This window comes from Penicillium nucicola (genome assembly GCF_028828085.1).
Source record: "Penicillium nucicola strain IBT 29836 chromosome Unknown utg000006l, whole genome shotgun sequence".
Taxonomy (NCBI): domain Eukaryota; kingdom Fungi; phylum Ascomycota; class Eurotiomycetes; order Eurotiales; family Aspergillaceae; genus Penicillium; species Penicillium nucicola.
The window spans coordinates 1,917,939-1,940,540 of record NW_026643130.1 but is presented as its reverse complement, the minus strand read 5'-3'; the positions used below and the strand labels follow the sequence as shown (position 1 = coordinate 1,940,540).

Below are 22,602 nucleotides of genomic sequence, written 5' to 3'. Positions count from 1 at the left end.
TAACAGTGAGTGAGTCTTTCTAGAACGCGGAATGCTTCTTGAAAGAACTGAGACAACAATGTCTCGACTCGAAAGAAATTGCTCTAGGGTTATTATTTTCTCACCATACACGTACGTCTTTGATTTGGATATACAGAACTCTTTCCAATTATTGGTTGATCCCTTTGATAATTCTATTCGTCGCATATAAGGTATTTGACCAAAATGAGGCTATTGGGAAGAAAGAACAAAAGACGGAACAATGAATCATGACCTCTTTCAAGCCAACTTCTCAACCTCCAAACACACAGCGTCCACCACCCCCTGAGTGTTAGAAGAGCCTCCAAGGTCTGGTGTCAGAATGCCAGCAGCACAAACACGTTCGACACAGCCCATCAGCTTAGCCGCAGCATCCTTCTCACCCAGCCAGATGAGCATCTCCGCCGCAGACCAGAAAGTAGCGACAGGATTAGCAACCCCTTTGCCAGTGATATCAAATGCACTGCCATGAACGGGTTCAAACAATGAAGGATTTTTGCGTGTAGGGTCAAGATTACTAGAAGGCGCAACACCAATCGAACCAGCCAACGCAGCAGCCAAATCCGACAAAATATCCATATGCAGATTGGTACCAACGATAGTATCAATAGACTGTGGCTTTGCAACCATTCGCACAGTCATCGCATCAACAAGCATCTTGTCCCAAGTCACATCCGGAAAATCCTTCGCAACAGAAGCAGCAACTTCATCCCAAAGAACCATGCCGTTACGCATGGAGTTGCTCTTCGTCACAACCGTCAGCAGCTTGCGCGGCCGAGACTGCGCCATTTCAAATGCGAATCGCATAATACGCTCAATACCGACACGCGTGAACAGCGCCACTTCGGTTGCTGCTTCCCATTGCTGGCCGACATGAGATCGTCCTCCCTGGCCGGCGTACTCGCCTTCTGAGTTCTCGCGCACGAGCATCCAGTCAATGCCGTCTGTGGCTGTGGTGAGGGGGCATTTTGTTCCTGGGAATGTTCGTACAGGGCGTACGTTTGCGTAGAGTTGGAGGGGGCCTCGGATTGCCAGGAGCAGGCCCCATAAGGAGATATGGTCGGGCACGTCTGTTTACTTAATTAGCTTGGAAGGTCTATCCACTATGGGAGTTTTGATCTTACCAGGGGCGCCTACAGCACCGAATAGTGATGCATCATAGTTGCGCAGGGTGTCAAGTGCGTTGCCGGTCACATAGCTCCCGGTTTGTTTGTAGTGTGCTGTGCCCCATGGGATGTGGTCAAAGCTGATATCGAACGTGTTGAGGGTCTTTGCCAGTCTCTCTACCACTTTGATTGTGGCATTGACTACCTCAGGGCCAATTCCATCTCCGGGGATCGAGGCGATGCGGTATGAAGGCCTGGTGGTCATGTTGGGTTTTAGTAACTTATAGTGAGCGTTGGCTCTAAAGAAAATGATATGAAGTCGAATATGCAAAGACAAACTATAAATAATAAACGATTGAATGCAACATTTGCCCATCAACACGGCTGATACTTCACCCAGTGTCGAGTATAGAAAGCGTTTTAGTCCAAATGGTCACTAAAATCGTCCGCCTAACTTCGGGATTTGGCGGCAGAACTTTCAGGCGATGACATCTGCCACTTCCCGGTCGACTCCTTCGTGACTTAGTCCGTACAATATTCAGGCCAGAAGGAAAAAATGGCATCAAATTCAAAAGAAAAGAAGCCCGGCCGCATCACTATCGCTTGTAATGCGTGTCGGTCGCGGAAGCAGAAGGTGAGTTACGTCTGTGTAAAGCCCGTTCTAGTTCGTACTAATAGATCGTATAAATGCAGTGCAGTGGAAAGAAGTAAGTATGGAATACTTTTCTACGCATTCCGAATTTTCTAACGATCAAATGTGAAAGGCCTGTATGCGAACAGTGTCTCGAATTTAACAGGCCATGCAACTGGCCTGAACAGCTTCGGAGGTAGTTCCTCAGCGATAACGACTTACAGACAGAACTAATGGCGATACAGAGGCCCAGAGAAAGGATATGCAGAAGCACTGGAGAACAGACTCCAGCTCACGGAGAGCATACTACTAAATCTTCTGCCCTATGTCTCAGACGAGCAACTTGCCACCGCACTTCCTCCCCGAGAGGGCAACCAAGATCGCAGCTCATCTTATGTGCCATTTCCAAGACTCGAAAAGAGAGGAATAGATTCTTGGTCGCAATTACCTCTAGATACTTCTCATGGCATTCGGCGATGGCAGCATGCTTATACCAGCCGCGAAAGGGTTGGCTCGGAAGGGCATCAGGATGTACCAAATCCCAAGAGAAGACGAGTACATAATGAGAGCTCTTCCAAGTACAAAGATTTCCAACCTTTGGCTTCAATCCCGACCCCAGGACTTGATGGTGATTTTGGTGGTGGATTTCTTGCGCCGTCACTCAATGTCTCCAACTCGATTGAGGGATATCCGGCTCTGCCAACTGAGACAACCGAGGAGAACATTCCTTCTCATACAATAAGTTCTTGGAATGGAGCTCCTTCATCCGAATTCCAGCGTCAATTTCTCTGGTAAAGAGAAAGTGCTATTTCATAATATTGAAATTCCCCCGGCGTCCGCAGCAGAAAGCTGCGAATGAGACCAATCGTTTCAGACTGTAGCAAGTCAAGTGAAATGGGATGACCGTGCGGTGGGATCACTCGAGATATGGCTGGACGATCTCTATTTCGTTTACCTCTGATTTGGCTTGCTTTAAGTAAGTTCGGAGGCGAAGTATACAGTACAGGTCAATTTCGTTGAGGCAGAACCATCAGGACAATCCCCCGCCTACTCCTCACAAAGAAAGGAACAACAGAATTCTTGATATGGGCACCAAACAAGGCAAACAATCATGCGCGATCTAGTGCGCGTCAGTTGCTATTTACGAGCTAGAAAGAGCAGGCGTGAAAGACGATTGTAAAGATCGCGACTTCAGTGCAAAGGGCTTCGCATTCTAAAACTTCGACACCAGCTTCTTCGTCGGAATTAATCATGCATCATTGCCCAAAGGAGAACCATAAAAGATGCAAGATTTGACGTTTTACCAACTGGGATCACTCCTTCAGGTAAATTTCCAGCGCCAGCCAAAAGGAACAGTCAAATAGTCTCATCGGGACGCAAAGATTGAACACTTCCTCGATGTTCACCAAGCAAATGGATTTCATTCTATTCACGAATTCCAATAAAAGGTCTCATCAAACGAGAACAGATCCTCCTGGAACTCGTGAAAATTAGCAAAATCCACAGCTAGTGCAGATGACTGCAGCAAATCTTGTAGCTGAGGTATATGAGGAGGATGTGAAAATTGCGAAACAAGATGGTTGCCTGACGAACCCACAGACTCCTGCGTTTGGTACTATTTCCATATTAGCGGAGAACGATATTCCAAGCGTGTTACATTGCACATACACCAAAGGCAGAATTTTGATCAGTAACAGCTGGTAAAAGATATTGCCGACAAGCTGAAAGAGCCTTCTTCGCGCCCTGTATCAACCACCGATCTTTCGTCTCGGGTGAGCCGTGGCCGCGCACAGATTGCAGGACTACTGCGAGAAGAAGGATGTCTTTGACATTATTTCCTGCCTCGCCGATGCGGCGGGATAGACTGTCCAGGGTATTTTCAACCAGTCTTGTGAGACTGGCTTTGCTGTGTGGTTGGTTTTCGATGTTGGGGTCCAAGGAACCATTCGAGGAATATTGGTCTGTGGTTGGTATTTTTTGTCTCATGTATTCGCATACACCGAGCGCAGCGCACAAGATGTCGTTTTTGCAGAAGGTGTAGAAGATATCCCAATATTGGTGAGAATTTTGAGCGTCTAGGTCTGCTAGATTGGGGTCGAAATAGTCTTGGTAGGACAGGATTATCAGTGATGAGTTTAAACATGCTCGCTGTATTATTTGAAGGGATGTATGGTCTTGGTTGTTATCTGTGTTGACTGGTCTATATAGACAGAGAAGGGGTCGACGGATGTACAAGTCCAGAAGGACTTGGTTGAGAAGTATGGGCGACATGGTGTCATTGTTCGAAGTGTGGTCGATCTTCAAAGGGTAAGGAATATCTCGCAAACATTCTTCTAGTGTTTTTCCATGTTGAAGTCGTTCATTCAGATCCATTCCAGGGCTTGATTGTTGTATGAAATTCATAGCGCTGACACGGTGCGACAACGTCCTGGCGAGGATTACCAGAGCAAGAGTATCAGTCGGCGTCTCCAACGCTTCAGGAGCAGGAATCTCGGTGCTGGATTCGTCAAAATCAACGTCGTTCAAATTTGCTGGGCTTAGCCTGGTGAAGTCCACCAAGGGGGTCATAATCGGCATCCCAGATGTGATCGAAGCTTGGAGATCCATCTCGGCAATGGTGATCCACAATCGACGCCTGATTTCGGCTTGGAAGACTGACAATTTCGTCGAAGTAGAGGCATCAATGTGTAGTCCCATTACCATTGCAGAGCGTACGAGTGATCCGGCAGCTTTCCATGATTCTTCGGCGGATGTCAAACGAAGTTGGCGAGCTAGGAGGATGAGTGTTTCAATTTGGAGGGTTGTAAGCTCTGTGCGGTGTTTTCTTGGAAGTTTCTGCAGCCATACTTGTAGCAGGCTGACTGCGTTCAATCTCAAATATTCCCAGGAAGTGATGTTTTCCATTTTACTGCTCGCTTCTCCCCAAATGACAGAGACAGCCAATACTGCGGTCAGTTGAGGAATGAAAGGCGAAGAAAGATAGGACTCATCCTCCGGACTTGCCCAGAAATGTTCATATTGCCTAAGAAATGAAGGAATATGCAGAATCCTCAGTGTCTTCTCAAAGTTGGTGGTATAGACGGCCACGAGCCTGTCACACATTGCCTTGGATGGAAGGGACTGAAGAAGCTGTAGTAACTCTGGAAAGCTCTCCAACTCTGACATAGATTGAGGAGAGCTCAAAGGTGCTTGGCTCTTGCTCTGTAGAAACTGCACTTCTTTGGCAAGCTTCACAATGGATGAGTCTTGGGAGCATTGATTCACAAAGGCTTTGGCTTCCTCGAACTTAGAAGTGTTAGTTGATGCTTAAAAGAAGATCTTATTCGGTCTCACCTGATTCAGCAGGGTTATCCTGTCATTTTGACCATGATAGCGAGATCTTGAACCCTTGACTACCAACGTCCCCATTGATGACTGCAAGCCCAAGAGCTGTACAGGTGTATTGCTTGGCCTGTAGTCTCAGTCAGTCAGGTCGACGTGATCAGAAACTTACATACCAGGAGCTTTGAATCGCAACGCCTTCACTAGCAGACCGACTCGCGAGCAAAGCCTCGACTCGAGTCAAACGTTGTTGAAGGTCCTCGATGATACCAGTGCCGAACCCTTTCAGCTGCTCACAATTACTCGACGCATCGGCACTGAGCTGCACGCGCTTTGTTTTTGAGGCCAATTCTGTTGGGTGTTGATTGTACGCACAATCCGCACGATGCCCTGCTTTGATACAGTTCTCGCATGGATCGACGCGGTCGCATTTGAGCTTTTTTTCCCTGCATCGCAGACAAGATACCACGGGGCGCGCACGCTTGCGAGACTGAGACTCCATTACTCCGATATCATAACATGGCTAGAGACAGTAAGTTAATGCGAAAAGTACAATGATTGATCATCAACGGCCATATTTGGCCCCCAATACGGGAGACGAAAGCGACCAAAGCGCCCCTTGACAATAGCTTCAAAGCGACAATTCCTATTTATATCTGGCACTAAAGCAAGCCCCAATCACATTTGACCTCCTTAATTGGTGATGACAGGAGCAGTGCTATCCCACTTCGTATCCAATGCCGCATCCACTAAAAACCGAGCAACGCTGATGCGACTAGCAGACCCCATCAGACCAACCCCCTTGCCATCAGTGGGCCATTCTTTGATTTGAGTTATATCACTTTCGACAAGTCTCGAAGGGCGGACAAACACAAATGTAACACCACTATCCCGTATCTCCTTTTCTGCGGCGTTATGGTCGTCATACGAGTAGATCATGTTAGACTTGCTCATGAGTAGACGCATGGCGCATGGCATATTTGCCCAAGAAGAACCAGTTCCAAATGATTGCAAGACGACAATCTTGTGAACTCCAAACTCTTTCATCGCTTTCACGATGTTTGCATTGCTGTCTGCCATCATGCGAGGAGGGGAGATGGGCTTTGCGAATGGGCTGTCGGTTTCTCGGAGAGCACTGAGAGTGACGATTACGACGTCTGGAATATTGGTATTGAAAGCTCTGTTGACATCCCATATATTGAGGGGTGTGCCTATATGCTTGTCAGTTGAGATGATCATATCCGGTAGACAGTATGAGACGCATACCTTGAACAATATCCAGGCCGGATCGTTCCTCCAAAGCAGTAGGGCTTCGAACCAGGGCAGTGACTTCATGGCTTCTCTCAAGTAGCTCATTGATGACTAGCTTGCCTGTGCGGCCACTTCCTCCAATGATCAGGAATCGCATCTTGCAGGTAATTCGGAGTTAGGGCTGAAGTTGACTGTTTGTTTTTGGGGGTAAACTGGTCGTATTTGAGTAGAATGTTTTGTAGAAGCTCGCAGCGTATGCTTGAGTCTTTAAATAAAGTCGCATCCAGCAAGTTGTCAAGTTGTCTATTCAATACTCCATTTTCATGTCTATGAAAGCTGCCTTCTCCGGATCCGAGCCTCGGATCCGGACCGGAGAAGACAACGATCAACCCATCAAGAACTGGGACTTGACATATCTTGAACAGATCGAAACTGCTTAGGCTAAAGCTTATATGCACCGACATCAAAATTCTAGTTAGCGTTATAATTTCGAGAAAAATTACATAGTGGAGGTGGCACTAATCTCGCGACGCTGGGTTATGACGTAGTAGAAAACATCCTAGTAATCCCAAATCTTCATAGTTCGTCTCCTGCAAATCACTTTCAGATCGATCATACATACAAGATCTCTATAAAAAACATTTGATGGGTTGTCGTGTCGAGAACCCCCGCTGTGGCGACCCACCTCGGGCACCATTTTCCGAGAAGTACATCGGCAATGCCATTGGGGTTCCTGACTTCATCTGGAAATCATTCAACTGAAACATTCTTCATCTCGTCTTACTTCATACCTCTATCCATTTTTCGAATGACTTTGTAACCAATCGAGGCGTACTGTTGCTTATGACGGATAGCCTGACTAAGGACGCAAGACTGAAATTATGCCAAAACCCAGTGATCATATGGGGTCTAGGCGACCTGCAGCTATGGCATGTATAGCCTGTCGTGAGAGCAAAGTCAAGGTAGATCCATAGTCCTATTCATTCGGTAAGCAGGCTAACTTTCACAGTGTGACGGTGACGGCAATGAGAAATGCTCTAGTTGCGTGAACAAGCAACGCGAATGTCGATACCAGGCCGTGGACAAGAGGAAGTAAGCTTCAAAAGTTTGTGCGCTATGCAATTATAAACAACGCACTAACTAAAGTCAGACTGCCACTGCGAGTTGCCATAGAGCTGCTAACCAGTCGGGTCAATCAGCTCTATCTATTCATTTATGAACATGGTTTAGAGCCCCCATGCATACCGCAAGAAAAGGATGACGCTCTAGCGAAAGTTCTTGACATATTAGGATTGATTGAATTTCACTCGGCTGCACCTCAGATGAATGCGAATTTCTCCAAGGCCACAGCTGCGGAGCATCTACCGCCTGATGTGCCAACTATGTTGGACTTTTCCAATGATCTGGATATCACGGGAAATGCCGACAAGTTAAGAGATCTTGACTCTATAGACAAAGTTTCTTGTTCTTCTCAACCTGATATCAATCAAATATCAGACCCCCAGGCCGTATCCGCACTGCCTAGCTTAGATGACACTGCAGAGATTCCAATCACAGATCCATACTCATTGGAAAACACATCAGATGCCGCTCTATCCAACTTGGACTGGAATATGGATATCGGAACATGCATGACTCCGTCATCTCCGGACATCCAAGACATACTTGGTTGCAACTCTCAGATGGGTGGGCTGGAGCAGGAAACAGAGATATTGCCGGATCTCTTGGAGGCTCCTGTTACCACAAATCCAGCCAGTCCCGATAAAGAGACTAGAAGTCCAGAAAGGATAGAAGACCTAATTGATGAGCTCTCCGATCGAGTGGGAACCTTACGCTTCGGTCCTGAAGGACAACCCCATTTCTATGGCCCAACTTCAACATTCAACCTCCCCGATGCTCCTGTGGCTACTAAGAGCCAGACGCATCATCGTACCTTGGACTCTCTTGAAAATGAGATTGATCCTGATGAAGAAGCTCCGCTGATACTAGAAGAGCACCTACTCAATCTATACTTTACCTGGCAAGACCCGTCGTTTCATGTGGTTGATCGAGACATGTTCGAGAAAGCAAAGAGAGCCTGGCTTGCCAATGAAGAAACACCTTTCTATTCCGAGGCACTCTGCTACGCAATGTGAGCAAGCTATCTGGGGCTTAATGAATAAATTCCTACTAATCGCCACAAACAGGTGCTCTCTCGGCGCGGCGTTTGAAACTCGGTATCATCCATCATTCGTCACGTTTCCAAAGTCCTTGGTGGAACACTTTGGAGACCGTGCAAAGGCGCTTCTTGAAATTGAATTGGACTCTCCTACTGTAGCGACGGTTCAGGTCCTGGTCATTATGAGCAGTCATGAGGTTGGAAACGGCCAGGATACGAGAGGGTGGCTTTACAGTGGTATGTGTGCCTATTTCCAGTCTTGGACTTTACTCAAACTTTGTTCCAGGGATGGCTCTTAGGCTTGCTTTTGATCTTGCTCTTCACATCGATCTCTCTTCATATGTTGCTCGTGGTTCTATCACTGCTGTTGATGCAGAACTACGCCGGACTGTCTTTTGGGCTGCATATATGGTTGACCAGTAGGTTTCGGTGTACTTATTGATTTATTGAGGCTTCACGCTAATTCTTTCTGCAGTCTTGTCGGTTTCTATCTTGGCAGACCTTTCTACACCAACATGAAAGATGTGACGGTAAAGAAACCAAACGCTGACACCTGCCGCCAAGAATCCTCCAAATGGACATCATATGCATGCCCTATCTCATTCGGCAATGAATACGAGTTTATAGACTTGGTAGAAGCCGTGAGTGAACAGGAGATATCGCTTTGTGAGATAATGGCCCCATGTGGCCACTTCCTGTATGTATTTGTATCCTGTCTTCTCCCTTTCCTTTCCTCCAACTAACACATGATACAAAAGCTACGGGGGCTCAGGGATTTCAAAGCTCCAGCTCCAACAACTAAACGTCAAAGTTGTCGCCCGGCTATTAGACTGGAAATCCAAACTACCCGATTCCCTCCAAATAAACCTAAACGACCACACAACCCCCTATCTCCCGCACGTCCTCCTCCTCCACATGCAATTCTTCCAAAATCTGATACACTCTCACCGACCTTGGATGTCAAAAGACTACCTTCAGCCCCAGCCACCCGTAGGACCAGGCCACACGCACGCAAGAGAGATGTGCATCCAATCTGCAATCTCCATCGCCAAGATCCTAGTCCTCTACGAGAAAAGATACACCCTTCGCCGCATAAACGTCAAAGCAGTCTCCATTACATCCTCTGCTATTTTACTTCTTCTCTTCGCGGCGATATCACATTACCCGCTCGCGAAGAATGAAAATATAATTGCACACCTTGGAACATGCTTTCGGGCTCTTGATGAATTTTCTTTGTCATGGCGAAGCGCTAATAAAGTTAAGGATTTGTTGGTTCGGTTGCAGTATAAGTGGGAGTTGAGGACGAGGGCTAGTAAGCAAGGTCGGGCTTCTGATGGGGATACTGATCCCCCGAGCAAGAGATCGCGGACAATGAATTATCCGAGCACTGGGACTGGGACTGGGACATCACAGGCTGATGAGGGTATCTCGCTTGCTCATCCTAGTCTGACGGACTTACAGCCTGATTCTGGGCTTGGGTGGATGCTTATGCTTAGTGGACAACTTCCTGCTGATGGTGATGAGGATCTTTATTCATTTGTTGCTAATACTGCTATTCCAGGTGTTGACTAGGTCTAGATTTCCAGATTGCTTATCAAGTAATACGATCAATGGCCTTGTGTTAGGAGCCTAGACAACCTGAGCGTACTCTGATAATCTTCAATCCTAACCAAAAAGCGCCAATTTGAGGGCTATTGAGAACTATCATGCCATAAATCAGCATCACCTGTACTGTATATTGACTTGCGGCGCCTCGCATATATGGTGGAGCACCTTTAGGGCTCGGGTGCAAATCCTTCTCTGCGGGGAAAGGCAATTTTATCTGCAACTCGATCATTAGTACACTGGGAATGCTGAATCAGACCCCATATGTCTCGTAGATGAGAGTTCAGTCATCAATAAGTAATTCGGTCTATTAGCGAAAGTGAAGCCACAGTGAAGCGTGTCGAGAAAAGAAAAAGATCCTCGGCTGACTAACGCACTTCCCCGGGTTCGCGGAATCGAAGCTTCCCCTCAACTTGGAATCTTCCGGCGTGTGCTTCTCATTGTTCAACAAAGCTGTGATGGTCCTCAAAAAGTGCAGTATTTGTTCAAGGGCCTTTTCCAAGACTGAACATGTCAAGAGACACGAGCGGTCGCGTTAGTAACCTTACAACCCCAATAAACACAACCTAACGCGTCGAATAGATACCAAGGAACGCCCGTATCAATGCAATGTCTGCTTGAAACGGTTTTCTCGGAGTGATGTTTTGAGCAGACATGCCAAGGGCCATGAGACTCAGTCCACCGCGATGGGCGGCCCATCAGAACCGTCAAATCGACGGTATTCTGCCATAGCCGCGTCACCAATGATTCCGGCTCCAGATATTGCAACTGTCGCCGAAGCGTATCAGCTTCCAAGTGTTTGCTCTACTCCACGAGACATGCCGCTCCCGCCTCATCATGGTCGGTCTGAATCAGAGCTCGGAGCATTGATGATTGATGAACAGCAACCTTATTTCGGGTGGAATGAGGTGACTTCAAACCAAGCCCCTCCCAGAGCCAACATGGCATTTGATCCTGTTCCTAAGGACATGCTTCAAATGTGGTTGGAACCTCATCTGGTCATGTCCCCGGGCCAGCAGACTCGACATTCAGTCGATAGCGCCAAATCAAACAGTGACAATATCCCCACTGAACGATTTTACAAGGTCCAGCGTAGTTGGCCCGCACCAATGAATAGTGGAAGGCTTATCAATAGCTTGTGGCGGGATGTCGCGTTCTCGGTTGAGGATAATATCTTCTCCGTTCAGTCATTACATCTTCGCACTGAGGCGACATTTGCCCAAGGATCACGATGTGGACTGGACGAGGACTGCAGAAGAAGACTCCAGGAAGTATTCGGTCGTGGGTCATCCACAAATCCACACATGCAATTTCCAAACAATGAAGGCACTTCCCCAGCCACGCCTGTCTCTACTATGAACTCTTCGCCCGATTTTCCGCCTGCTGAGATCTTGGATATGGCGCTCGACCTTTATTTCCGTATCTCACTTGTTCCTATCGTTCATTTGCCGACATTTTCAGCGAAAAAAGCGCGGCCGTCCCTCTTGTATGTCATGATTATAATCGGCATGACGTTGCTGGATACAAGAGGGACAACTGATTATGTCTCTCGCAATTTCACCGTAAGTTCTTGGCTACAACGCATCCATGTTATAACATGCTAATAATTTTAACTAGAGTGTTTTAGAGCAGGTAACAGTGGAATTTTTTAGATGCGCCACCGGAGCTGAGAATGCCTCGGAAACTATGACATTGTTCGCGACAGCCCTGCTATTCTTACATCTTCCTCTGTTGACAGGAGTATGGCTCTTCAAATTCGTGACTTTATTTTTGTGCTAACTGCTGTTTAGGTAAAAGAGCATCTAGAACAATGCCAAACATTATACTTGAACGTCATGACCGTGAGTACAAGACCTGTGCATGTTTTTATATCTTTGTTAACAACTCTATAGGTGGCCCAACGCCATGGTCTCTTTACCGGGGGTCAGATCCTCGACATGAGTTTATTCGAAAGATTTGCCGATCTCGATATGAGATGGAAAGCATGGAGCAAAGTTGAATCAACGAAAAGGTAAGGCATCATTACAACACAAAAGGTCATATCTAACGATTCCACAAGGATCATTCTTGGACTTCTTCTCCTGGACTCCTGCTACTCATCCTTCCTCTCAACAAGCCCAATAACAAACCCCGACACAATTCAGCTCATTCTCCCTTGTGGTGAAGACCTTTTCAACGCTCACTCCTCCCACCGCTGGACACAACTCATCCGCTCCGGGAAACGTATTCTCTCTACAACAATCAATGCACCATCTGAAAACACCAACATCCCCAACCTCGAAGTCCCAACCGAAGACTTTTGCATCCAAGCCATCCTCGCGACCGTCCAAATACGCCAATCAGAAGCCTACCATCGCCTCCTTTCTAATAGAGCTAGCTACCCCTTCGCACCATGCCACACATACGCCATGGATGGCCGAGCAAGGTGTCTCCCCTCTCTTCAAGCCCAACTCATCACGAACTACGGAGAAACCCTCGATCGTCTGAGCTCTAATTCTGTCATTATGTGGCATCACATGTGCATGATGTTAACAGCCGATATCCAAATCTTCGATTTAGGGGCAGGTCGTGCCGGCCCAGACTCAGCACGCAAAGCCCTCAATCAAATCGCCGAGTGGGCACAGACTCCAGCAGCGAGACGAGCTTGTCTGCATGCTGCGCATATATACAAAGCGATGACAAACCGCAAAGCTTCCGATCATCCCACCTTCCAATGTTTATTTTCTTGCTTCTCTGCTGCATTGGTTCTAGGTCTTTACACGTTCATGGTCCCCGACTCTGCAAATGCAACCAATATTGGGCCTGTGGAGCTGATGGATGATGTTGACTGGTGTTCGCTGGGGACAGAGGGCTTCACGAGTTTCATGGAACCGAGGGGCAGTCAGAGTTTTGCTCCTACAGATGATCCTGCTGTGAACTTCATTCGAAATGGGTCAACAATTTATTTACGCGGCACGCCCTTCCACAGTGGATATCAATCTGCAAGGAGGGTTCTTCTTGACTATGCTTCTCTTCTTAAGGATTCTGGGAAGTGGAGTGTGAAAAAGTTCTCGCATATTTTGTTTATCATGAGTGATGTTCTTATGGACCTAGAGTGACCATAGTGTGATCTCTTCGCTTGGAGTTTCTGTCTTGTAAATTAGCCGAGGCTATTTCTGTTTTTTCTTTTGAGAGAGATGAATCTGACGAACTGTATGACTTACTGCATAACTTACAACTTATCATTATCTACCAAATAGTCCATGTAGCTAGCCACTCAACCCCTATTCAAGATTTGGGTTCACCAATAGCTACAACTATACAAGTATATGAGCAAAATATATACATCAACAGAAGCACCCTCTCATCTATACAAAATTCCCTCAACCATCTCTCCAATAGCCAAAGAACTAGTCAAGCCCGGACTCTCAATCCCCAAAAGATTAACAAAGCCCGGCAGTCCCTCCTCTTCCCGAATAATGAAGTCCTGGAAACCACTGCCCTCATTAACAGCTCCACCCCGTCCCAACTTCGGCCGAATACCACAATAATCCAACGAAATAGCATCAAGATCAACGCCAGGCAAATAAGCCCTGATCTCCGGCAGCGCCATCTCAAGCCTAGCAGCACTAGGAACCAGATCATCAGCAGCATCAACCCACTCAACATCCGGGCCGAACCGAATCCTCCCGCCCATATCGAGCGTCAAATGCGTCCCCAACCCCCCGGTCCCAGGCATAGTAACCGGATACACAAGGACATTCGTACGCGGCCGACTAGCAGCATAAGAGAAGTAAGTGCCCTTAGCATAATGTGGCACGAAATGCCTCTCGGCCGGCAACAACATATTGCTAATCTCACACGCGCCATGCCCGGCCGAATTTACAAGCGTCTCAACAGTGATGGTCGTCTCAGAGCCGTCTTCGCCCGACACGGCCGTCAGTCTGTATCCGCCCTTCCCGCCGTCCACGGCTTCGACGGCGGTAACTCTTGTCTTGAATGCTATGTCTCCGCCTCGCTCTTCGAAGGATCCTTGCAGGTATGTCATCAGCGAGTGGCTATCGACTATGCCAGTGGTTTCGGACTCGAGGATTCCCGCGTCGGCTTTGACGTCGGGTTCGCGGGCTTGGGCTTCCGCTTGGCCTATTGGACGGGTGGGTGCGTTGAGGGACTGCGAGTGTGCGTGTATCTTTAGAGCGGCGGCCCATTGGTCGGGGGTTTGGGCGACGATCCATTTTTTGGTGTTTCGGTGGGGTATGTTGTTCTTCTTGCAGAGGTCGTAGAGGAGGTCGCGGCCTTGGATGCAGAGGCTTGTTTTTAGGGAGCTTGCTGGGTAGTAGAGGCCTGCGTGGATGACCTGGTTGGATTGCGATGGGTTAGGCTCGTTCAAATAGACTGGATTTGGGGTGGTGGTGGCTTTTGATTCTGGGGGTTGCTGCTGACCTCGGAATTGCGACTGCTGGTCTCGGTTCCTGGGGCATCGTGTCGCTCGAGCAGGATTGTCGATGTACCCTCCCGGGCTGCGAGTTGACGGGCTGCGGCGAGTCCAACGACTCCTGCGCCTATTACCTGTTGGCGAAAGAGTCAGCGGTGTCTACAGTGTCTGCTTTGTAGTCTGTGCGGGATGCATACTGCATGCGTAAAGTCGGCGCTGGAGGTTCGGGTACTGGAGAAGTGGCGCCTGAGGCTCGGGGCGCATGAATTGAGCAAGGCACGTGAATGCATTTTATATACACCCTGTCGAATCCCAGGGGTTGCTCTAACTTATATTTGACGAGATTAAATGGCGGAAAAGAGCTTGGATGACGCGATCCCGCGGCCAGATGGTGCTGAACCCCACTTTGATAAGATAAGTCTATTTTGTTGACTTTTGGCTTACTTCAAGTTGGGCTTGGATAGGGTGGGTGATGTTGGAGTATTAATGTTATATTCATGGGTTATCTAGAGTGTAGGGTGATGGAATGTACATCGATCCGGCATGTCTACCGCTTGCTACTGTTCTTTAACATCTCCTCCAAATGCTAGTCACGTTAGTGGATCAATTCCTGGTTATACACAATGAGAACACTCACCTGCTTCTGTTCAGTTGCTAATTTGCCTTGGGTATCCTAGTTCGGGTCAGCATACATCTTCATAGAGAAAAGGAAACCACATACACTTATGATGGTTAGAATCAATGAATAATTGTTGAAGAGGAAGCGCTCTCGTGTCTTGGCGTCTGTGCCATTGCGACTGAGCTTCACCAAGAGGGTGTTAAACTCGGCAGTCAAGCGAGCAAGGCTGTTCGAAACCGGTTCGTCATCTCCGGCATCGCTGCTCAGAACAAGGATTCCGTGAAGAAGCTGGCCGAACCGTTGGGTTAGGAAGTGTGGTGCCGACGATTGCTTGAGGTCGTCTCCGCCTGCAAGAGAAAGGGCAGAAACAGCACTGCGTCCCGTGTTGGACCCAACGCGTTTGAGGGATTCACCGTGGTGGTCCATGATCACCTGGAAGCGTGGCCAGAGCTGCATGTTGATTCCATTCACGTAAGAGTCTGCGACGGGCACTTTGCGGCGCTGGAGCTCAAAGGCAGAGTGTTGGTTCAGGCGAACACACATCAGGACACCCAAAGAATCGGTGGTTTGTTCTATCAGCCTCTTGGTGAGGTTTTGACCCAAGGTAAAGACCTGCTGGAATATCTCCACCGCGTTGCGAGAGATTTCATGGAAGGTTTTGGCAGAGAAGAACTCCGTAAGGAAAGAATATTCAGCACACACGTTGTCAACCAAAGCCAGGTTGAAGTTACGGAAAGGCACTTCGATCCCATGATAGGAATTATCTTCTTCGGCTAAATATGAGGACAGGGCTTGTAGATTGCCAGTTCGGAGGATATCGACCCTTCTCCCCAGAGAGAAAGGATCATGTGCAGCAGAGCCACCCCGGCCACCAGGTAGAATATTTCCTATAACAGTCAGTATGTAGTTTGCATTTTATAGAAAAAATACTAACCTGTTCGATGTGAAGAGGGATCTCCTCCGAGCACCTCATTGCGGTCTGGAGGGTACACCTTGACCTTGTCGAGTGCTTGAAGGTAGCGTGTGAAATGAGATGTGTAGTACCAGCGCATCGTATTAATATATGCCTGTGAGATCTCTCCAGCCAGCTTCGGATGGGCTTTTGAGAGGTAACTGTATAGGTCTTTAAACTTGACCAATCGTTGTTGTTGGATGATTTGGGAGTTGATGTTAGGGGACCGCATTGCTCGGATTTGTTGAACCAAGTAATCTCTGATTCTTTCGATCGCCTTCACACAAGTTAATCAAGATTGTTATGTTTGCGTAGAACTCAAGACTTGCCTTGTTTTTCACATCAATCAAGAGTGGCCGCACATCCTCAATTGCCTTGAAACCATTGGCGGATGCTGCCTTGGCTTCAATATTCGTTGTTCGAGTATCAATCTCGTTCAGAGCACGCACCCAGTTCTCATCAATCGGGCCCTCGGCGATTGTCCGCACTGCTTTAGGGGAAATGCTGATCTCTTCTACGGCAGGTCCTAGAAGCCGTTCCACATTTCGCCGGTTCTCTAACATTGCATTGAGTTGTGTCGAGCGAGATTGCAGTGTCTCAATCTCTGCTGATACAGCACCCAGCTCGGTCTGGAAGTCATTGAGATACAGCTCAACTGACTTGGACACTTCATCGCAGCCGGTGATTGACGTATGTAATTTCTGAAACTTATCCCGCTCTTGCTCAAAATGCTCAACGGTTTGCGCATTAACATCGCTGTCCCGGGTCTTCTTCCTCGGGGGTTCTTCCTTTGTCAGAAAGTCCTCAAGACTTAGCCCATCAAATTGAATAATTTCCACGATATGTGTGGGTTTGTCTAGCTCGAACGATTGTGCTCTGTTTGTCTCCAGCTGGGTTTCCTTTCCAATGATGTTATTCAAGACTTCCAACGGATCGGGAACGTTATCAGGTCGCGGTCGCTGAATGCTCGTCTGTTTCAATGGAGATCCATTGGCTGTGCGTGCAGTTGCTGGCAGGGATGCGGTGGAATCACTTGGAGTCACGAGGAGGGAGGTAGAAGATGTTTTGGAAGTTATGCCCGGCCGGCCATAGGGGCCTGGGTTAAGCTGGGAGGAGGACCGTCGCGGTAGAGGAGAGAGGGTGCGGTTGTTGGGCGTAGACTGGCCTGAAATGCGGTCGCGCCACATGGTGTATGATCACCACATGAGAAATCCACCAGGACACGAAATAGAAGAAGGAAGGGAAGCAAGTCAAGCTCGCAAGTACATGGTCACTACAGAGTGCTCCGTACGTGTTGGATATCCAAAGATACGCTAAGCCCTATTCGTCCTAGTGTCGCAACCCCCCTCGTCTCCGCCACAACAGGCAAAATCCAAAAATTCTCTCCCGATCTCCTCTTTTTCCTTCCCCTCCCCATCCTAATCCCTACTATCCTTCCTACCTCCCTTACAACTCATTCACCATGTCTGCCGAGGAGGTACGTTTTTTCTTTTCTACCGATGTTCTCGCCTTGCGCTGCTTTTCGTCAAGCCCCGCATGCGGCTCCCCCTCTCTTCGCACGAGACTACGCTGGGCTCATCACCCCGCCCAGTCTGAAGGATTTTTTGAAATTGAAGGCTAACATGATCTGCTATAGCACGATGTCACCTTCGAGTCGGCTGATGCCGGAGCCTCGCTCACCTTCCCCATGCAGTGCTCTGCTCTGCGCAAGAACGGCCACGTTGTGATCAAGAACCGTCCCTGCAAGATCATTGACATGTCCACCTCCAAGACTGGCAAGCACGGTCACGCCAAGGTTCACCTTGTCGCTACTGATATCTTCACCGGCAAGAAGCTTGAGGATCTCTCCCCCTCCACCCACAACATGGATGTCCCCAACGTTACCCGCCGCGAGTACCAGCTCGTAAGTGTTTCATAATCTCATGGAAATGGAATTATCGACTGACCAATTTTAGCTCGACATCACCGAGGATGGCTTCATGTCCCTCATGACCGACAACGGTGACACCAAGGATGATGTCAAGATCCCCGACAACGAGGTTGGTGACAAGATCAAGGATATGTTCTTCACCCAGGAGAAGGACTGCAGTAAGTGACATTTTCCCGGCTGCTAAAAATTATTGCTGATCAATTATAGACGTCGTTGTCCTGACCGCCATGGGTGAGGAGGCCGCCATGGAGTGCAAGGAGGCTCCCAAATAAACGAACATGGACTTCTTGCTCGTTATGCCAACCTTTACGTTCCAAAAGGGCTAAAACCCCCCCAAAAATTCATATTTCATGGTTCAATGGAAGGATACGATACCTTGAGCGATATCGCCGTTGCTTCAAGGTCTATCCATCACGTAACCTTGGGATTTGGGCTGGACCACGAATTGCTTTGGTTGGCATAATTTGTGTTCTCCGATCAGTTCTGAGTCTCAGCATCTCATGATAGTGTGACGAATAAATACTCTTGCTTAACATTATATGAGATGTAAAATTCTGCTCCGAGATCTAGACCAATTCAACCTCATGACATGAATGAATCCAGTCAACTGCTTGAAGGACGTAATATACCTAAATCATTTAAATCATTTGATCTACTTCACACCAATAGCAACCAGTGGATTACAATCTCCAAATCTTTGCAAAGTGGAGCGTCAAAATCGGCGGTCACCTGGAGGAGGGCAGAAAAAAAGTTCCGCCTCAATATACCCTTTTCCGTCACGACATGAACAACTCTCTAGATGGAATACGTTACCCGAGGGGTCTGCGGTCAAGAAGGATGCCGTGATAGGCGATATTATCTTGACAACGGTCTTTGGTATTGTCGGCGCGGTCACTTGCAAGCGGTATGACGTCTTTACCTGATACCAACGCGCCAGATATCAAGCGATAGAAAGAGGGTTCAACTGACAGGATACCGCATAGGGCGTCCAAGTCGCAGATGATGCAGATGATTTTGGAAATCTAGGCAGACTGAACCGCGTGAAGAAGGAAGCTAAGGAGAAGACAAGCAGGAGTATGTAATAGCTATTTCGTTTGAGAATTTGATTGCTAACTTCGAGAAAAGCACTTCGTGGACGTGCGGCATACACGCTTTTTTTGCAATGTTATCAACTTATTTTATGGAAACAAAGTCATGCTTTGGTTCATGAACTAGGTTTCCCTGAAGAACTTGAGGTATGTTCAACACTCTGCCTTTTGATAAGCATTGAAGCTTATTATGTATCAGGTTGTTGTTCGTGATCTCTGGGCTCTTCGACTTCAGGACTTCACATTGAAGATCACTAATACTGAAGACGACGACGATACTGAAAATGAAGGGTTTAGCTCGCAGCCTGGAGAAATAGATAGCTCTGGAGAGATCGGGTTTAAACCTAGATCAAGATATCTCGAGTGGCCTCGTCTGATTGATTCTCTCGCAACATGCTATCTAGCTGCATTCTTAATGCGGCTTCCTGTCTGCGTGAGTGACTTCCATGAGTATGTATATTCTATCGGCTTCAAGTTTATTATTTTGTCATCTATATGCTAAACATTTCTAGAATGATCATGCGCCAGGATGTTCCCTTTACGCGGGTTCTGGCCACCATTCCTCGAGAAATGAGAGAAAGGCTCCCCCAGAATTGACAGGGATTCTTGAAGTCACCGTAAGTGAGCACATCATCAACGAATATATTCATGTCAACTAACACAGGTCAAGAAACTTCCCACGCCGGAACGTTTTCACCATAGTGTACTAGAAATAGCGGTGTTCTATCAACGCCGTTTTGGCATGGCACTTCCTGCTCTGAATTTACCGTTGATTCTTTGCCGGCTGATCAAAAGATTAGCCTTGCCTGGTACGATAGCCCACCCCATGACCAATATCTCTCTAATTAACAAATTTTAGTTGAGGTATATGAAGCGACCAAAACCTTACAGGATCTCGTTGGCTTCACATACACATATCCGACCCCAGGCCCAAAGTATACCAGAAAGGGACCACTCAATTTCCCCGATCTGCAAATGGTTGTGCTTATTGTTATTGCAACAAAGCTTCTGTTCCCCTTCGATGATTTGAAAAGATACCCCACCAGCAACAAGGAACCAGCAGCACAGACCATGGACTGGCCTCAGTGGGTACGCGCTCAAAAGCTTTACGACCATGATCCACGCTATAGCAATAAGATTGGAAACGCAACTGCCCTCCAAGTCACAGACAAAGATGTGATGGACATGACTTCCACTCAAATGGACAGCTACATGGATTGGTACGAAAGCAGTTGGCTGGATACCTCGAAAGCCCCGGATCGCATCGCCGAGCTGTTCCCTATCAGTCGAGCAGAGCCGGCCATTCAGCCAGTTCCAGCCGCTGTTTCGGAACCAACTTCACGCCCTGAACTTGGTTCGATGAACTCAAATCTTGATACCCTACTACATAGTGTCATGCAAGATATGAGAGCCAGACGGGTTGTCCCCGAGGGAGATGAAGGGACCAAACGTCCTGGCCAGTGGTATCGTCGATATAGATGGGAATCCCAGCTTAATGAATCCGCACGGGCTTTCTACGAGGTTGCTGCTAGGCTTGCTGCAGTCCCATTGAAAACTCTTGTCCGTAGTGTATCACTTGTTGAACACAGAATCGGAAAATTACAAGAGGACCAAGAGCGTCGGGACTACTACACAAGAGAGGGAATTGAGTTTGGTGAAAGTGGCGATGAGGATGGGGCACCGCAGTATGAATCCGATGAGAGCGCTGATCAAATCAACGAATTGGACGAGCAGCTATATGCGATGGATGTTGATGAGGGATTATGATGTATCACAGGCATGGCGTTGGGGATATTGTGTTTAGCATTGCCTGGGTAATTCAATCAAACTATTCATACCATAATTATGTTGTCTCGGCATACTCTTCCAAACAGAATCTCTTCAAGGAATATGGATCATTGAGCAATCATTTCATTATGAAACAGATGTTTTAACAAAACAAAGAATATAAACTTGGAAGTACACACATCGTCACCTGATTGGATGTAGATCGAGCCCGGGGATTCACGTGATCGATGACGAAACCGGAAGCAGTTAGGGCTTAGGGCAACCCCAATCGGTCCACCTTGGCTAAGCGAGCGAAATCCTCAAATTGACAATCGACTGCTCCGCCTGGAACACAGCGACCGACAGCCGACACCAACGAAAACCCGCAACCAGTACGTGCCTTGAACCCCGTTGAACAGCATCCATGCATTGCTATGAATTCACCATGCTAACGTCCTTTTCCGCGCCTTTCCAGTGCAGATGTAGGTCATCCTGAATCCATATATGTCATCACCAACCCACGAAGCACTCCCGACCGACGCGATCCCACAAGAAGGAAATTTGGACATGGACTAATACGTCTGGATATAGTTTCGTCAAGACCCTGACGGGTAAGACCATTACCCTCGATGTCGAGTCTAGCGACACCATCGACAACGTCAAGACCAAGATCCAGGACAAGGAAGGCATTCCCCCTGACCAGCAGCGTCTGATCTTCGCCGGCAAGCAGCTCGAGGATGGCCGCACCCTGAGCGACTACAACATCCAGAAGGTACGCGAACGCCTTTCAATATTTGTGATTTGGACCAAAAGTGGGGGCTTGGTATTCTCGGATCGGATCGGATTCTTTTGTGACAACTCGACACACAATTACTACGCCATATCGGAATATGCAAGAGGAGGAACCACGTTGCCTCACGTCTTGGTCTACAAATGCGCTTGAGTAGTGGCTAACATGCGATTTCCTTTCTATAGGAGTCCACCCTTCACTTGGTCCTCCGTCTCCGTGGTGGTATCATTGAGCCTTCCCTCAAGGCCCTTGCCTCCAAGTACAACTGCGACAAGGCCATCTGCCGCAAGTGCTACGTACGTTGACTACCCCGCCTCTCCCGTGCGCAATCGATCCAATTGGGATATTCTTCCGAGAAATGCGCAGCAAACTACCTCAACACTTGTACTAACGCTAAACAGGCTCGTCTTCCTCCCCGTGCCACCAACTGCCGTAAGAAGAAGTGCGGCCACACCAACCAGCTCCGCCCCAAGAAGAAGCTCAAATAAGCGACTCGCTCCTCGGTGTTGTGCTCGGTGTGCTGCTCCAGTGCAGGGGATTGGCTGGGCTGCTACATGGAGAGGTTTACAAATGGCGTTAGATATGATGAAACAATCAATGCAGCCTCAGTCATACTGTTCCTAGTTGGCTCCTCTCGACGACCAAAAGTGCACTCCATGAAATGAAATGTGTAAAATTTCAAAAATGACGAATTGACACTTCCATTGCAATCGATAAATACCCGGGTACAATACATTGCATGCTTTCATTGTGAAACATGCCTAGAATTCTCGAATAATAATTTTGCTGCCTGAGCAAGATTGTAGATGGAATGACCCAATTTCCAGACCCGTTCCTCCACTATGCCATAAACATCATCCCCCGCTTAGCGTTAGTCTGGTCATCAGCAACAGGTTCCTTGTTCTTTTTAGAAACCGGGCTTCCATGTCTAGTAGATTGGTCAATCAGTTGT

The 22,602-nt window shown here is 47.8% G+C and overlaps 10 protein-coding genes across 10 annotated transcripts; 5 read left to right on the top strand and 5 right to left on the bottom strand.

Moving 5' to 3' along the window:
* Nucleotides 1-258: 258 nt before the first annotated feature.
* N7511_006746 (isocitrate/isopropylmalate dehydrogenase family protein) lies at nucleotides 259-1,389 on the bottom strand (the record flags this gene model as incomplete). The annotated part of the gene is made up of 2 exons (XM_057129123.1): nucleotides 259-1,088; nucleotides 1,143-1,389. 2 exons carry the CDS (start codon nucleotides 1,387-1,389, stop codon nucleotides 259-261), a joined length of 1,077 nt encoding a protein of 358 aa, XP_056983679.1.
* A 291-nt stretch (nucleotides 1,390-1,680) lies between these two features.
* Nucleotides 1,681-2,550, top strand: N7511_006745 (Zn(II)2Cys6 transcription factor domain-containing protein; the record flags this gene model as incomplete). Its single annotated transcript, XM_057129122.1, has 4 exons — nucleotides 1,681-1,758; nucleotides 1,818-1,831; nucleotides 1,889-1,951; nucleotides 2,001-2,550. 4 exons carry the CDS (start codon nucleotides 1,681-1,683, stop codon nucleotides 2,548-2,550), a joined length of 705 nt encoding a protein of 234 aa, XP_056983678.1.
* Nucleotides 2,551-3,184: 634 nt separating this feature from the next.
* N7511_006744 (Zn(II)2Cys6 transcription factor) lies at nucleotides 3,185-5,578 on the bottom strand (the record flags this gene model as incomplete). The annotated part of the gene is made up of 3 exons (XM_057129121.1): nucleotides 3,185-3,370; nucleotides 3,424-4,846; nucleotides 5,253-5,578. 3 exons carry the CDS (start codon nucleotides 5,576-5,578, stop codon nucleotides 3,185-3,187), a joined length of 1,935 nt encoding a protein of 644 aa, XP_056983677.1.
* Nucleotides 5,579-5,769: 191 nt separating this feature from the next.
* N7511_006743 (TrkA-N domain dehydrogenase) lies at nucleotides 5,770-6,484 on the bottom strand (the record flags this gene model as incomplete). Its single annotated transcript, XM_057129120.1, has 2 exons — nucleotides 5,770-6,287; nucleotides 6,343-6,484. The coding sequence occupies 2 exons, from the start codon at nucleotides 6,482-6,484 to the stop codon at nucleotides 5,770-5,772; spliced, it is 660 nt and encodes a 219-aa protein (XP_056983676.1).
* A 745-nt stretch (nucleotides 6,485-7,229) lies between these two features.
* On the top strand, nucleotides 7,230-10,057 carry N7511_006742 (uncharacterized protein; the record flags this gene model as incomplete). The annotated part of the gene is made up of 7 exons (XM_057129119.1): nucleotides 7,230-7,289; nucleotides 7,337-7,419; nucleotides 7,478-8,458; nucleotides 8,514-8,722; nucleotides 8,772-8,904; nucleotides 8,961-9,182; nucleotides 9,244-10,057. The coding sequence occupies 7 exons, from the start codon at nucleotides 7,230-7,232 to the stop codon at nucleotides 10,055-10,057; spliced, it is 2,502 nt and encodes an 833-aa protein (XP_056983675.1).
* Nucleotides 10,058-10,776: 719 nt separating this feature from the next.
* Nucleotides 10,777-13,188, top strand: N7511_006741 (uncharacterized protein; the record flags this gene model as incomplete). The annotated part of the gene is made up of 5 exons (XM_057129118.1): nucleotides 10,777-11,652; nucleotides 11,708-11,830; nucleotides 11,881-11,931; nucleotides 11,983-12,101; nucleotides 12,150-13,188. The coding sequence occupies 5 exons, from the start codon at nucleotides 10,777-10,779 to the stop codon at nucleotides 13,186-13,188; spliced, it is 2,208 nt and encodes a 735-aa protein (XP_056983674.1).
* A 245-nt stretch (nucleotides 13,189-13,433) lies between these two features.
* On the bottom strand, nucleotides 13,434-14,706 carry N7511_006740 (NAD(P)/FAD-dependent oxidoreductase; the record flags this gene model as incomplete). Its single annotated transcript, XM_057129117.1, has 2 exons — nucleotides 13,434-14,589; nucleotides 14,639-14,706. The coding sequence occupies 2 exons, from the start codon at nucleotides 14,704-14,706 to the stop codon at nucleotides 13,434-13,436; spliced, it is 1,224 nt and encodes a 407-aa protein (XP_056983673.1).
* A 345-nt stretch (nucleotides 14,707-15,051) lies between these two features.
* N7511_006739 (putative GARP complex subunit (Sac2)) lies at nucleotides 15,052-17,262 on the bottom strand (the record flags this gene model as incomplete). The annotated part of the gene is made up of 5 exons (XM_057129116.1): nucleotides 15,052-15,090; nucleotides 15,142-15,177; nucleotides 15,226-16,010; nucleotides 16,058-16,352; nucleotides 16,438-17,262. The coding sequence occupies 5 exons, from the start codon at nucleotides 17,260-17,262 to the stop codon at nucleotides 15,052-15,054; spliced, it is 1,980 nt and encodes a 659-aa protein (XP_056983672.1).
* Nucleotides 17,263-17,537: 275 nt separating this feature from the next.
* N7511_006738 (Eukaryotic translation initiation factor eIF-5A) lies at nucleotides 17,538-18,277 on the top strand (the record flags this gene model as incomplete). The annotated part of the gene is made up of 4 exons (XM_057129115.1): nucleotides 17,538-17,552; nucleotides 17,712-17,978; nucleotides 18,031-18,163; nucleotides 18,213-18,277. The coding sequence occupies 4 exons, from the start codon at nucleotides 17,538-17,540 to the stop codon at nucleotides 18,275-18,277; spliced, it is 480 nt and encodes a 159-aa protein (XP_056983671.1).
* Nucleotides 18,278-18,804: 527 nt separating this feature from the next.
* Nucleotides 18,805-20,860, top strand: N7511_006737 (TFIIB-type zinc finger domain-containing protein; the record flags this gene model as incomplete). The annotated part of the gene is made up of 7 exons (XM_057129114.1): nucleotides 18,805-18,909; nucleotides 18,989-19,079; nucleotides 19,131-19,240; nucleotides 19,293-19,526; nucleotides 19,606-19,710; nucleotides 19,758-19,902; nucleotides 19,953-20,860. 7 exons carry the CDS (start codon nucleotides 18,805-18,807, stop codon nucleotides 20,858-20,860), a joined length of 1,698 nt encoding a protein of 565 aa, XP_056983670.1.
* Nucleotides 20,861-22,602: the final 1,742 nt, after the last annotated feature.